The 15,233-nt window shown below is 41.4% G+C and overlaps 1 protein-coding gene across 6 annotated transcripts in view; it reads left to right on the top strand.

Moving 5' to 3' along the window:
• Positions 1 to 15,233, top strand: part of c28h11orf54 (chromosome 28 C11orf54 homolog) — a 30,031-nt gene that overhangs the window by 3,735 nt on the left and 11,063 nt on the right. For 5 of the 6 annotated variants that reach the window (XM_043718590.1, XM_043718589.1, XM_043718588.1 and 2 more), the window contains 3 exons: positions 27 to 100; positions 8,591 to 8,692; positions 12,762 to 12,938. In XM_043718590.1, coding sequence (XP_043574525.1) covers positions 27 to 100; positions 8,591 to 8,692; positions 12,762 to 12,938 — 353 coding nt within the window. The remainder of the gene's footprint in view (positions 1 to 26; positions 101 to 8,590; positions 8,693 to 12,761; positions 12,939 to 15,233) is intronic. The other variant, XM_043718592.1, reaches the window with a different exon arrangement.

A 15,233-nucleotide genomic window follows, 5' to 3' on the forward strand; every position in this document is an offset into this window, starting at 1 on the left:
AATTGTGTGTCTTTTTTTTTTAACAGGGATATGTGGGAAACCTCGAATAGCAGATGTGGGAGGAGTTGATTATCTTCTACCACTTCCGCAAACTGAGAAGGTGAGAAGGCCCCTTTTGATAAGTCTTGTTGGGGTTTGACGTAGAGTCATAGAGTCACTGGTAACTATCATGACCGGTGTGGCCTCTTAGTGGCCATGAACTAAGGATATCTGGAAACTTATGTATAGCTCCTTTAAGTTTGACTGATTTAATTTAGAAATAATCAACACAGACCCAACTGTTGCTAAAAGCTCTTTAAGCAGAAAATTAAAAAACACACAACACCAGGTTATAATCCAACAGGTTTAATTGGAAGCATTGGCTTTCGGAGCACTGCTCCTTCATCATGTTGAAGGAGCAGTGCTCAAAAGCAACTGCTTCCAATTAAACCTGTTGGACTATAACCTGGTATTGTGTGATTTTTAACTTTGTCCACACCAGTCCAACACCAGCATCTCCAAATCATAAGTAGAAAATGATAGTTATTACATAATGTGCAGTTACAAAGATTTAAAGTAAGTGAGGGTCAAATCTACGTATGAGGATGAAACTGAGACAAGTTTCTACTATTATTGCATTCCAAATTGTATTTAATGGCGGTGACCAGAGTCTCGCTCAGTGGCTGGAGTATTGGTCAGAGCCCCCTGTTGTCTTTTTTTAAAAGACTCTTTTGATTGTGTCGTTCAGGCATTTAACTGGGCAGTGGCAGGATCTTGGCCAGTCAGAGATTAGCAGCTTTGCATTGGTTAGCAGCATCACTGGGGAAGGTGATGGCTGCTGGCAGTAATGTGGCATGGTGGCTCAGTGGTTAGCACTGCTACCTCACGGCATCAGGAACCTGAGTTCAATTCTAGTCTCGGGTGACTGTCTGTGTGGAGCTTGTCTGTTCTCCCTGTGGGTTTCCTCTGGATGCTCCAGTTTCCTCCCACAATCCAAAGATGTGCAGGTTAGGTGGATTAACCATGCTAAATTGCCCATAGTGTCCAGGGATGTATTGGTTAGGACGATTAGCCATTAGAAATGCAGGGCTATAGGGATGGGGGTGGGTGAGATGTTCTTCAGAGATGATTTTGGACTCAGTGGACTGAACGGCTTGCTCCCACACGGTAGAGATTCTGTTCTACTTTAATGCACCCATCTAAGGACCCAGTCTCAATTGAGTGATATCTGGGGAGGGAGCAGCTCAGCAGCAAGGAATATGGGCAGGTGGGTGGTGGTGGACAGGAATGGTGTGAGTTGTGGGATTGAGTTCAAATAATAACCAAAATCAGTGAGTGCTGAAAATCACCTCCTTTATTCAGCAACCACAAGTGGCACAAGTTTGAGGCAGTTGTAGAATCCCGAAATACAGTTCTTACATGAGCCCCTCTACACACCATTTCTACTTATGATTAGATTCCCTACAGTGTGGAAACAGGCCCTTCGGCCCAACCAATCCACACCGACCCTCCAAAGAGTTACCCAGACCCATTTCCCTCTGACTAATGCACCTAAGTTTAGCATGGCCAATTCACCTGACCTGCACATCTTTGGATTGTGGGAGGAAACCGGACATATATTAAAATTCCATTACTATGGCGTTACATTTTCTTTTGATCTATGGTATACTAAGATTTGAGGGGCCTCTGTACTGGGAGACTGGAGATGGTTAAAATGTATGCTAAGTGCTGGCTGCTACTTCTGATAGAATTAAGGGTGTCTGTCCGGTCTGCTTGCATAATTAAGAGGTGTTAGTCCTTTTGTCTTTTAAGTTAGTAAATATTAGTAACAAATACTAGGCCTATATGCTCTAAGTAAGTTAGAAATTGTACCTGCACTTAATAAAAGAATAAAGGATATTAAACTGATTACTGCGGCTGGGTTGTGAGATTTGTTTACGATCTGCTGGTGTAAGTTTCATTTCTTTTGCGTAATTTCACTTAAGCGCTGTTTTGACAATTAGTTTCTTAAAGGGATAACGGCCCAGTTAAAAGGTATTTAACAAGTACACACTAATTGGAGAAACTGGTGTTCTGTAACGCAAAGGACAGCAAGAGGCAAGGCCCAGAAAACAGCCAGACACCGCGCAAATGATTACTGGCTGCAATTATGCGAAAGCATTCATTTGTCACAGGCAACATCTGTGGAGAGTACAAGGGGGATCAAAAAAAACCACCGATCCGACCCAGAGCAAGATAGCACCACTAAAAACGATAACAAGCGAGACCATCAAAGACAAAGGCAAGCAGGTGGAGAGATGGAGCATTATTCTGAACTCTACTCCAGAGGAAATAGTATCTTGGACAGCGTGCCAGACACTGCCTGTCATGGGGGAACTGGATGCATTGCTGACTGCTGAAGGGGAGCGAGCAGTACTGCAAGACATGAGAGACTGCAACATTGTCATCTTATACAGAACTGCCTCGATTATCCGAACAAGATGGGTGGGGAGTATTTTGTTTGGATAACTGATTTGTTTGTAGACAAAGGAAGGCATATTGAGCTTACATAAAAAAATTTTACAGAGTTTTTATTTCATTCAATCGACAAAATGTGTACAAACACTGGATATTGCTCAAAAATTCATGATATTTTACAAATAAAATCAGTTTTTGTGTAAATAAAATTCATTGAGGTGGAGTTTGGTTATTATTTTTCGAAGAAAATATCCAGTCGCTGTTGCTTGAGGTGCTTGTGTTTTGTTGTTTTTGCCAATGATAACATTTGACGAAGATGCATCAACTTAGCAGCATCGACTTCATCTTGTGCTTCCTACCACTCCATGAAAAGGTGCAAACTGTCGATAGTTTCATTAATGGGGACTGGAGGAGGTGTTGCTATCTGATTTTCCTTATCATCCATAGCATCCGTACTTTCCTGTTGTTCCTCCGTGATTATGTTGATCATCTGATCATTGCTGAGTGACTCTGTTCCAATTTCGTTGTCACAGTTTACCCAAGCATTGACCTCAGCCTCTATGAAATCTCCCAATCCCAGCTGTCTGCGGTTCTCGGTGATTTCAGTGGTTACCCTTTGATCTAGACGGGTGTCCTCTTCATGTCACAGCTACCAACACGGAAGCCATTTTACCAACACTGCATGATTGTCGATGGCTTGATGCGACCCAAGATTCACTGATGATGAACAAAGCATCCTTGACTGTGAATGACTTGATAATTTGCAGCAATCCTTTGTCTGCATTATCTTCATCGACGACAGCACACAACATGTTACGGCGATGATATTTCTTCATTATTGTGATGATCTCATTATCGAGCGCTGTAACTTTGAAGTGGTGTTTGGTAGTAAAAACAAACACTTGACTGCTCTGTCTGGTGTTTGTAATTGACAGCCTTTTGTTACTGTGTGACCCTGCATTGTCAGCAAGCAGAAGGACATGTTGCTCGAGTCCAACACTTGCTAAATGTAATCTGACGGTAGGTACAAATTCTTCCTGAAACCAGGATAGAAAAAATGGATATGTCATCCATACCTTGTTTTGTAACTTGTACTTCACGGGAAACGAGTTCTTGTCACAGTTCTTGAAGCAACATGGATTAGAATAATGCCAATGCAGACAAGCGGTAATTTGAGTGCTGGTGGCATTGACACAAAGGAAAATTGTAGTGCAACCCTTCTGCAATTTATGTCCCAATACTTTGCTTTTCCTCGGTGGACTCAAGTGTTTTGTCTGGCAATGCATGCCAAAGCAATCCACTTTCATCAGCATTGTCAAGTTGTGCAAGTTCACAATTTTCTTCACGGATGATGGATTGCAGTTTCTATCTGAATTCTTACGCAGTACTCTCCAAGAATGCTGTGACGATCTTTGACGCGCTGTAACCAGCCCGACGATATGCTGTGATCGGATTCCTGTTCTGCTTCACTGGCTTGAATGCATTCATGGAAACTGGCAGCTTTTTCTTGTACTATCAGGTCAGATATGGGAATCCTCTTTTCACACTGCTATGAAAACTGAGGGTGGTGGTGGAGGGTTGTTTTTCAGACTGGAGGTCTGTGACCAGTGGAGTGCCACAAGGATCGGTGCTGGATCCACTACTTTTCATCATTGACATAAATGATTTAGATGTGAGCTTAAGAGGGATAGTTAAAAAGTTTGCAGATGACATCAAAATTTGAGGCGTAGGGGACAGCGAAGAAGGTTACCTCAGATTACAACGGGATCTTGACCAGATGGGCCAATGGGCTGAGAAGTGGCAGACGGAGTTTAATTTAGATAAATGTGCAGTGCTGCATTTTGGGAAAGCAAATCTTAGCAGGACTTATACACTTAATGGTAAGGTCCTCGGGGTGTTACTGAACAAAGAAACCCTGGAGTGCAGGTTCATAGCTCCTTGAAAGTAGAGTTGCAGGCAGATAAGATAGTGAAGAAGGCGTTTGGTATGCTTTCCTTTATTGGTCAGAGTATTGGGAGGTCATGTTGTGGCTGTACAGGACATTGGTTAGGCCACTTTTGGAATGTTGCATGCAATTTTTCTCTCCTTCCTATTGGAAAGATGCTGTGAAACTTGAAAGGATTCAGAGAAGATTTACAAGGATGTTGCCAAGGTTGGAGGATTTGAGCTATAGAGAGAGAGAGGTTGAATAGGCTGGAGCTGTTTTCCCTAGAGCGTCGGAGGCTGAGGGGTGACCTTACAGAGGTTTATAAAATTATGAGGGGCATGGATAGGATGGATAGACAAAGTCTTTTCCTTGGGATGGGGGAGTCAAGAACTAGAGGGCATAGGTTTAGGGTGAGAGGGGAAAGATATAAAAGAGACCTAAGGGGCAATGTTTTCACACACAGGGTGGTACGTGTGTGGCATGGGCTGCCAGAGGATGTGGTGGAGGCTGGTACAATTGCAACATTTAAAAGGCATTTGGATGGGTATACGAATAGAAAGGGTTTGGAGGGATATGGGCTGGGTGCTGGCAAGTGGGACTAAATTGGGTTGGGGTATCTGGTCGGCATGGACAAGTTGGACCGAATGGCCTGTTTCCGTGCTGTACATGTCTATGACTTTATGACTGAGATCAGACTAGAGAATTGTAAACAAAAGACGTGATCATCGCACTAGTGTCGGTAACACCTTTTGATGTAACCTTGATATCTTTTTCGGATAATCCGGAATTCGGATAATTGATGTTCAGGTAATCAAGGTTGTTCTGTATAAGAACAGAGGGGACAGATACAACTATAACAACTACAGGGAAATCTCTTTCTGAGCATCATTGGGAAGGTCTTCACCCGCGTCCTCCTGAACAGACGGCAGAAAATCATCAAAATGGTATGTCCCGAGACTCGGTGTGGTTTCAGGTCAGAACACTCCACAATTGACATGATCTTCTCCTTTTGACAGCTATAAGAGAAATACAGATAGCAAAGACAACCACTGTACATCACCTTCATTGACCTCACGAAGGCCTTCGACCTTGTGAGCAGAGACGCTCTGTTCAAAATCCTTGCCAGGATTGGTTGTCCCCGAGGCTCCTCAGGATAGTTCAGTCATTCCACACAGACATGAAGGGTGTTTTCAGTTTGACGGATCTTCTTCAGAGGCATTCAAAATTTGCAGTGGTGTAAATAAGGGCTGTGAGATTGCCCCCACACTGTTTGGCATCTTCTTCGCGGTAATGCTGAAGCACACCTTTGGAACATCAACTGATGGTATCTACCTCCACACCAGATCAGACGGGAGGCTGTTCAGTCTGTCTCGGCTGAGGGCGAAAACCAAGGTTCATGAAGTACTCATCAGGGACATGTTGTTTTCAGACAATGCGGCATTGGCAACACACTTAGAAGAGCAACTGCAACGCCTCATCGACAGTTTTTCAAGAGCCTGCCAGGACTTCAGGCATCCCGGACATCAAGTGGACTGACCGGGTCACCAATAATGAGGTGCTGGCCCATGCCCAGATACCCAGCCTCTTCACCCTGCTTCAACATTGCCGTCTGCACTGGCTGGGCCATGTACACTGCATTCTGGATTAGTGGTGCTGGAAGAGCACAGCAGTTCAGGCAGCATCCAAGGAGCTTCGAAATCGACGTTTCGGGCAAAAGCCCTTCATCAGGAATAAAAGCATGTACACTGCATGTCAGACGGGAGAATCCCGAAAGACCTGATGTACGGGGAACTGGCAAGAGACCACAAGGGCGGCCCCATCTTCATTTCATAGATGTCTTCAAGAGAGACATGAAGCCACTGAACGTGAACGTGGAGAGGTGGGAGGACATTGCAAGCGGTCGCCCTGGCTGGAGGCTGGAATTACACAGAGGCGTGGAAAGAGAAGAACAGAAGCTGAAGCTTGCTGCTGAAGGAAAGTGCACCCGCCGATAAAACAGCACCAAGACAACACCGGAGGACAGCACCTTCAAGTGCAGCCGCTGCAGCTGAGACTGCCATTCCCGTGTGGGCTTGTACAGCTACAACAGACACTGCTCAACCAATAAAGATTGAAGCAAGACTCTCCAAGTGCAGATCCATGATCTTGTGAGCAGGTCCGAGGGAGTGTTGCTGAACAAAGAGACCTTGGAGTGCAGGTTCGTAGCTCCTTGAAAGTAGAGTTGCAGGTAGATAGGATAGTGAAGAAGGTGTTTGGTATGCTTTCCTTTATCGGTCAGAGTATTGAGTACAGGATTTGGGAGGTCATGTTGTGGCTGTACAGGACATTGGTTAGGCCACTGTTGGAACATTGCGTGCAATTCTGGTCTCCTTCCTATCGGAAAGATGTTGTGAAACTTGAACAGGTTCAGAGAAGATTTACGAGGATGTTGCCAGGCTTGGAGGATTTGAGCTATAGGGAGAGGCTGAACAGGCTGGGGCTGTTTTCCCTGGAGTGTCAGAGGCTGAGGGTGACCTTTATAGAGGTTTATAAAATTATGAGGGGCATGAATAGGATAAATAGACAAAGTCTTTTCCCTGGGGTGGGGGAGTCCAGAACTAGAGGGCATAGGTTTAGGGTGAGAGGGGAAAGATATAAAACAAACCTAAGGGGCAACTTTTTCACGCAGAGGGTGGTACGTGTATGGAATGAGCTGCCAGAGGAAGTGGTGGAGGCTGGTACAATTACAACATTTAAAAGGCATCTGGTTGGGTATATGAATAGGAAGGGTTTGTTGGGATATGGGCCGGGTGCTGGCAGGTGGGACTAGATTGAGTTGAGATATCTGGTCGGCATGGACAAGTTGGACCGAAGGTTCCGTGCTGTACATCTCTATGACTCTCTGACTATGACTACCAGATGCCACCTAATCTATTCAGGCCTATGGACTTGTTTTGTGGAGACCTGAAACGTGCAGGTCAGGTGAATTGGCTATGGTAAATTGCCCGTAGAGTTAGGTGCAGGGGTAAATGTAGGGGAATGGGTCTGGGTGGGCGCGCTTCGGTGGGTTGGTGTGGACTTGTTGGGCCGAAGGGCCTGTTTCCACACTGTAAGTAATCTAATCTAATCTAATCTAATCTGATGGGGTTGGTATTGTTCTGTACACAACACTTACTCAGAGGTAGCAAGGGCTGATAAGGTGTGAAAATGCAGTAACGAGATTGAACGAGTTGTTTTGATTAGAAAGGATTGTTTTGAATTTGGTGTATCTTATGACAGTAAAATATTCGACAGAACCGTGGTTTTATGAATGAATGAATGAAACCGTGTTACAGTAGGGAGTTATGAATGAATGAAACGGGAACACAGTGTTCGCTTGTGAGTGGCTTAGTAAAGGAATCATGAATGAATAAACATGAAGCATTTGTGAGTGGGGTTCATGAAGGAACCTAAAATACAATACCTCACATGGCTTCCACTGGAGCCCACCCTATCTGCCCCTCCCTGATACTTGACCCCTTTATCAGGGAGATACCCAGTCCACTTTTCCACATGCCCGCCCTCCGTTAACTCCATTTTCTCTGCACAGATGCTGCCAGATCTGCTGAATTTCTCCAGCACTTTCTGCTTTTGTTTCAGTCCCCAACATCTGCAGTTTGTTTTATTTTTGCCTTCATATAACACTTTTTAACACAGCAATGTGCATCAAACGGCAACAGTGTTAAATTTTAAATTGGCCTCCATGTACTCAATGTTAACTAGATAGTTCAGTCCAGTTACACTCTGTGCTGGCTTTTGAAATTTGTCAGTTTTCGGAAAGAAAAATCAGAATACATTAATTTGATTCATGTCGTTGTCCAGTGAATAGGGGATACAGGAAAACCAAATGAATTGATTGTAAATCACTTTGGGCTAATAGCCTTGTCACTGCAGATATTAATTAACTTTTTACGCATTAGATTCAATAATTCTTTCATTTCTCCCCCCCCGCCCCCCCCATATTTCCATATATCAATTTAACTAGTTCAAACTAAGAGGAGATCAATAAAAACAATTCCAATTTCAAATAAAGCCAGTTTTTATATTGCTGAATTTGAGATAATATTCTTGAGATGATCTTAAAGAAACATGAAGCATTGTTTCATATGGAATAATGTTCCTGATATTATGTTCCTTCTGTCAGCAAATATACATCAAGAGGTTTGTTTTAACACAAAGGGACATGTATATTTTTATTTCCCGTTACAGATCTATAATCTCAATGTCATTGCTAACCAAGTGGAATTGCCTGGTGGTTTCATCCTTGGAGCTGGAGCAGCATCATTTAAAGCTATGGGTGTGAATGCAGAGGTACAAATTATAAATGTCTCTTATCAGAAGGGTAACCATTTATTGTGATCTTATAAGTTAGGTGACAATTGCAAATACTTCAATATAATTTAGTTCCATATTATGTTTGAAAATGACACACCGAAGTTCAAAACAAAAATCAAAAACTTAAAGAAAGGCAGTTAGATAGGTGCAAGGGTAGAAGCTAAAATAAACTGTGGGAAACATTCAACATTTTGAACAAAAATATGTTCCATGAGAAAAAGCTAAATAGGAGCAAAGAAATAAAACTAAAGGAAACCAGTGCGATGTCATGCAAAACATGAATCTGCTTACAGAAGGCCGACATGATAATGCATGGAAGATTGGCTAATGGACACAAAGCAGAGAGTGGGGATAAATTGGACGTTTTCAAATTGGCAGGCTATAACTAATGGAGGGTTGCAAAAATCAGTCTCAATTATTTGGGTGAGGAGACTGAGAGTAGGTGGGAATGTAAGCTTTGAAAAGGACCTGAAGACACTGCAACAAGATATAGACAGGTTAAGTGAGTGGCAAGTAAGGTGTTGAGTAGAATTTACTGCAAGGAAGTGTGAGGTCATTCACTGTAGTAAAAAGAATAAAAACTTATTTTTTAAGACTCTAAGGTAAAAAAGCTGTATTAGGCCATTCGACCCATCAGGTCTGCTCTGCCATTCGATCATGGCTGATATGTTTCTCAACCCCATTCTCCTGCCTTCTCCTGTGACCTCTTAAGAACTACTCAAGAACCTATCTACCTCTGTCTCAAATACCTTCAATGACTTGGCTTCCACAGTGAGACTGAGGCAGTGACTTTCACACTTTAATTACCCTCAGACTGAAGAAGTCTCTCCTCATCTCAGTTCTAAAGGGTAGTTCCTTCACACTTGACGATGTGTCCTCAGGTGATAGTCTTTCTACTAGTGGAAACATCATCTCAATGTCCAACCTATCCAGGTCTCTCAGTATTCTGTGAGTTTCAGTGAGGTTTGCCTGTCATTCTAAACCCCATCGAATATAGACCCAGAGTCCTCGAGCTTTCCTTATACGACAAGTCCTTCATCCCCAGGATCATTCTTGTGAACCTGCTCTGGATCCTCTCCAAAATAAGCATGGCCTTCCTTAAATATGGGGCCCAAAATTATCACAGTATTCCATATGAGGTCTCACAAGAGCTATATACAGCTTCAGCGGGACATCTCTGCTCTTGTATACTCACCCTCTTGAAATGTTAAATGTTAATTGCCAGCCGAACCAGTATGTTAACTTTAAGAGAATCATGAACCAGGACCTCTAAGTTCCTTTGTGCTTCAGATGTCTGAAGCCGTACCCTGTTTAGAAAATAGTCTACACCTCAATCTTTCACATGTATTCAATCTACCACTTTGCCCACTCTCGTAGCCTGTCCAAGTCCTTCTGCAGCTCCTTGCCTTCTCAACACTATCTGTCCCTTCACTTATCTTTGTGCCTTCTGCAAATGTAGCATAGTAATGATGCCCTTAGTTCTTCCATCCACTTTGTTAGTGTATTACATGAATAGTTGTCCTGACACTGAACCCTGCAGAACTCCACTAGTCGCTGGTTGACATCCTAACAAAGACCTCTTTATCCTCACTCTCTGTTTTCTGCCAGTCGGCCAATCCCCTATCCATGCCGGTACCTTGCTCCTAACACCCATGAGCTCTTATTTAGCAGCCTCCTGTGTCGCTCCTTTTCAAAGGTATTCTTGATATCCAAATCGATGACTTCCTCTGGCTCTCCTTTGTCTAACTTGCTCACTACCACATCAAAGAATTAAGTAGCATAAATCTTTTAAATGTTGACATTTGAAGAGATTTACATACTGATACAGGGAATATGAAAGGTTATGATGCTTGCCTTTTTGCGAAGGGAGTCCCCTTAAGAATAAGATTGCTCTGCAATTGTGGTCTAAGGTGTGTGATTTATATTTACTAATACAATTTATTTTAGAGTTTGGATTTTTAATTAATGGCATGATGGTTTTGGTCTGTGGTTGTGAAGGAGTTTAATGATTAAATTGTCATGCTTTCCGGAGTCAATTTTTTTCGAAACATATGACATAGACATTTCTTGTGTAATAATGTGAATTATTTCATATTGGAAGAGTTTAATGAGGGAATGGAGTAGATAGTGAGGAGCATTAGTTTGCTTTCTGTTTAGAAGGATCAGGACTTTTTCGTTTAGCTCAGGGGAACCAGCTATAACTTTGAAAGCTTTTGTTATTCAGTTAATTGAGATCCTGGTGGAAGTTAGATGCATGAATCAGTTTCTCCTGAATGAAGGAGATGTTTTAGAACTGTTAGGAAATAGGTTACCTCAGTGTAAAGCTTTTCATTTAAAAGTTCCAGACCAAAAGTGTTTGGTTAAAATCCATGATCTCCATAAGCTGCTTGACAGTGCAGCACATGCAGAGCAGCACACTAATACTGCTGCACATGGTCCTCAGTGTTCCGTGTAGCGGAAATAATATATATTACAGGGAACATTGGTTGATGTGTGGAGAGGTTATTCAAAGTTGACAAATTCTAAGCTCATTTACATGACTAATCAAAGAAGAAGCTAATGAATTGTCAAGACTAGGAAATGAAAGAAACAGTTAACTCAAACATACAGATGTAATAGAAAACCAATTTCTAATGTTTCAGTACTGCAAAGTGATGATGCTGGGATAGATGGGATTATATCTTTAGATGTGTGTTTTAAAATAGTCATATGTAAATGGTTTTTTTATTCTACGTTTTCTTTTGCATAATAAAATTCTACCTTATTGTTAAAACCTGATTTGCAGCATTATGTGCTTGTGTTTCCTTGAACGATCTCCTTGTGAAATAAAATAAAAGATCTGCCAAGCTAGATTTCAGTCTTGGATCTGACTTGCCTGGTAAAAACATCTACTGGGAGCATAACACAAATGTAGAGGACCTTACAGAGACCATATATGTGGTGTTTTGTTTCTGCTTTAAGAAAGAATATCCTTGCTTTGGAGATGGTAGGGTCAAGATTTGATAGATTGATGCCTGAGATGAGAGGGTTGTCCTCAGAGGTGGAGTAAATTGGCCTTGTACTCTCTGGGGTTTAGAGAAATGAGACATGATCTCAGTGAGAAATGAATGATTATGAAGGGGCTTCACAGAGTAGAAACTAAGTGGTTAGTTCTTCTGGCTGGGTAACCTAGTATATGGGGGCACAATCTCTGGGCTTGATCATCTCTCACTGAAATGAGGAGTGATTTCTTTATTTACAACATTGTGAATCTTTAGAATTTGTTATCCCAGAGGAGTTGGATGCACCATTATTGAACATACTCAAGATTGGGATAGATTTTAATCTCTCAAAGAATCAAGCTATATGGGTAGTGTGCAGGACAGCGGAGTTGAGGAAGATCAGTCATGATCTTATTAAATGGCAGAGCAGGCTCAAGGAGCCGTATAACCTACTCCTATTTCTTCTGTTCTTAAAAAGATAAAGCATGACACACAATTCAGTTTAGGCTTCAAATTATTTTAGAAATTTAGTTAGATGTAATTTTACTGTAATTTGGCAGATAATTATTCTACCTGGTGTGGTGCTGAACCTTAAATAACAAGCAGGTCCCAATTTGTTCCTGCAGTTAGTTATTCTGAGCTGAGCAGCTCTCATCTTTTAATGAACGTTGTCTGCTCACATTTCCAATTTGTGTGACCAACCAAATTTAATTTGAAGTATTGCAAAAAAAAAATCCAATTTGGGAATTGTTAAAACTTGTAGATAATTATAATGTAGTCAGCGTCATATAAGAGGAGACTAGTATATTTTGAGCATCAATTGAAGACTCAGAGACACATTTGAGGACTTGAGACATATTTATAATAATGGGGAGGGAAGTGGGTCCGATAATTGGCTTCTGCTGAATGCAAATGATTTGAAAAAAAAACATATTTGCATTGTGGGTGTTTCAATTAATGCAGTTTATTTAAAACTTAATGCATTTGGACTGCCATTTGATAAATCTCCTGATGCGAATCCTAAGATAATCTGCTCACTGATTTTGTGGTTTGTTTTCCTTTAGCTTATGCCTAATGTCTTGACCAAAGGGGATGGTAAACCTGAAGTGAATCACAGTTATAGTGCCAAAATAGACCCTGCTACGGGTGGATGTGTTCTTGAGAAATATGGAGAAACGTACAAGACCTGTGATTGTGCACTGCTAGCAAACTTGTTCATTAGTGAAGGGAAACCAGGAAAGGTGAATAGAATCCACTTGATATTTTCCGAATAAATGCTGCTAATTGTATTGTAAGCTTTTTACCAGTCTGATTATGCCTTTTACGCTGTAAAGATATTTTGTTAAATATTTGTCAAATTTGGATTCAGCTCTTCCAAATGGAAGTGAAGATCCCCAGTGTTACCACTTATTGATCCAGATGATGATTTTGTAGGAAGAGGAATACGACAATATATTTATACAATGCCCGTTAATATGAGGAAGAGTCCCAAGGCTCTTCATAGATTAGTGCTAAGTCAGAACGGTGATTTGGGAAAGGTGAACAAAACCTCATTCAAAGAAAAAGGTGTGTAGATGGGGAATCCCAAATTTATATATATTATATATATAATCAAAGCAGCTGAGTGCTCTGCCACCAATGGATGGGTAAAGGGATGAGAGATGATATATGGTAGGTAGCAGTCAGTGGAACAGTTTAGTTGGAAGGGATGTATGTCCGGCAGAGATTGCAAAAGCAAATTGTCAGGTACAGCCAAATTAGATTCAGACAGAAATACTAAGCTTTCAAATGTAATGTATTAGGAGACCAGAATTCAATATAATCCAATATGTGATGGGCCAGTGGCACTAGGTGAGGATCAGATTGCGGGGTGCAGAGATTTTGATAAGTTGGAAATAATACAAGATAGGAAAGTAGAAAGAGCGTCATCAATAGGAGAGCTGAAAGAACTCTTCAAGTTTGGCATCCCATCACCAGCCACCTTTTATTTACAAATACACAGTATTTGCACTACCTCTCACTGAGTCAGGTGTTCAGGGGCTTAATATCCCCGATGTTCACCCTTTTCTGTCAGCCAAGGCTCCCTGATCGGACCAGATTAACAGCCCTAATCAGGAAGCTCATTCTATGAATTCTAGCTAGCTGACCTTGTCTCAATCTCTACAGTAGCTCTGGTTTTCTGGTGGAAATAGAAGTTAGCCTTGATAATACAGTTAGGATGAGGGATAAAAAGCTCAGCTTGGAGTCCAAAACCATGGCCAGGTAATACATAGTGCTAATTAATCCAAACAAGTGGCTAAGTAATAGGATGCAGTTAGTGATATAGGCCATTCTGCTATAAAGCGTGTTTGATTAACGTGAATTCACTGTAACACGATTGACGGATTGGGAACGCTGTTTCTAAATCGCAAACTTTTAAAAACGTGTGTTGGCTGTAATGCGATTACATTGCCAACATGTTAAGCGCTGTTTCTAAAGCGTGATTTTTCTGTAATGCGGGGCTGGAAAAGAATGCAACCATTACGTTATAGAAGAACTGACTGTACAGGAATGCATAGTGGCAGAGATTTAGAACAATGCTTTTATTTTTTAGCTGAAGAACATGGTAGTGAAAACAACAACTTTCTTTGCTACTTAAATATAGCATTTATACAGTGCCTTATCATAAAATTTGTAATGGAATAAGTTAATATTTAGAGTTGTTTTTTGGAAACTTTCCATTTACTAAGAGGGCGCAAAAGTGGTTACGGTTTATGTAGAAATATAGTATATATGTGCCCAGTAGAACTAGTACTTCTGGATATGTTAGCAGCTTTTATAGCTTTCCTGTGATCTGATAAATAACCACAATCAAGCTTTATAGGTTCACAATGTAACCTACCAAATTGTGCACACTTTCGCTCCTGACATCTGGTCAGTGGAATTGGAGCAATCAGAGTTGTCCTCTGCCATATCTCCCACCATGTGATCTGTGAAGGTAAATGCAGAATGCGTTCTGAAGAAGGGTCATTGGACCCGAAATATTACCTCTGCTTTCTCTTTCCACAGATGCTGCCAGACCCGCTGAGAATGTCCAGCAATTTCTGATCTTGTTTCAGGTTTACAGCATCCACAGATCTTTCGTTTTTTTTTGTTTAGTATAAATGCATTTGATTTGCAGGTTGTCTGGGAGTTAGGACATAAGGTTGAAGTGATTATTTTGTGGAAGGTCTGAGGATCCCGACAGTTGGCATGGAATAGCCTGTCTGAAAGAGCATCACTCCTATATTAGCCACAGCCTTCTTGCTATTGAAATGTTGTGTCTGTGGAAATAGAATTTACCTCAATGAGATTACTTTTTATCACAAGGATCACTGATTATCTAATTTTTGCCACAGAATTTTCCATTACCTCTCCAGCTTTGTGTATTGTACTGGACAATTAATAGCTAACGCATTGTAATTTCTATATAATAGATAACAGGAAATACTGAAATACTCAGCAGGACTGGAGGCATTCTTGAGAGAACATTAACCTCTCACGTCCAAGAGGTATTG

This window comes from Chiloscyllium plagiosum, chromosome 28 (assembly GCF_004010195.1).
Source record: "Chiloscyllium plagiosum isolate BGI_BamShark_2017 chromosome 28, ASM401019v2, whole genome shotgun sequence".
Classification (NCBI taxonomy): domain Eukaryota; kingdom Metazoa; phylum Chordata; class Chondrichthyes; order Orectolobiformes; family Hemiscylliidae; genus Chiloscyllium; species Chiloscyllium plagiosum.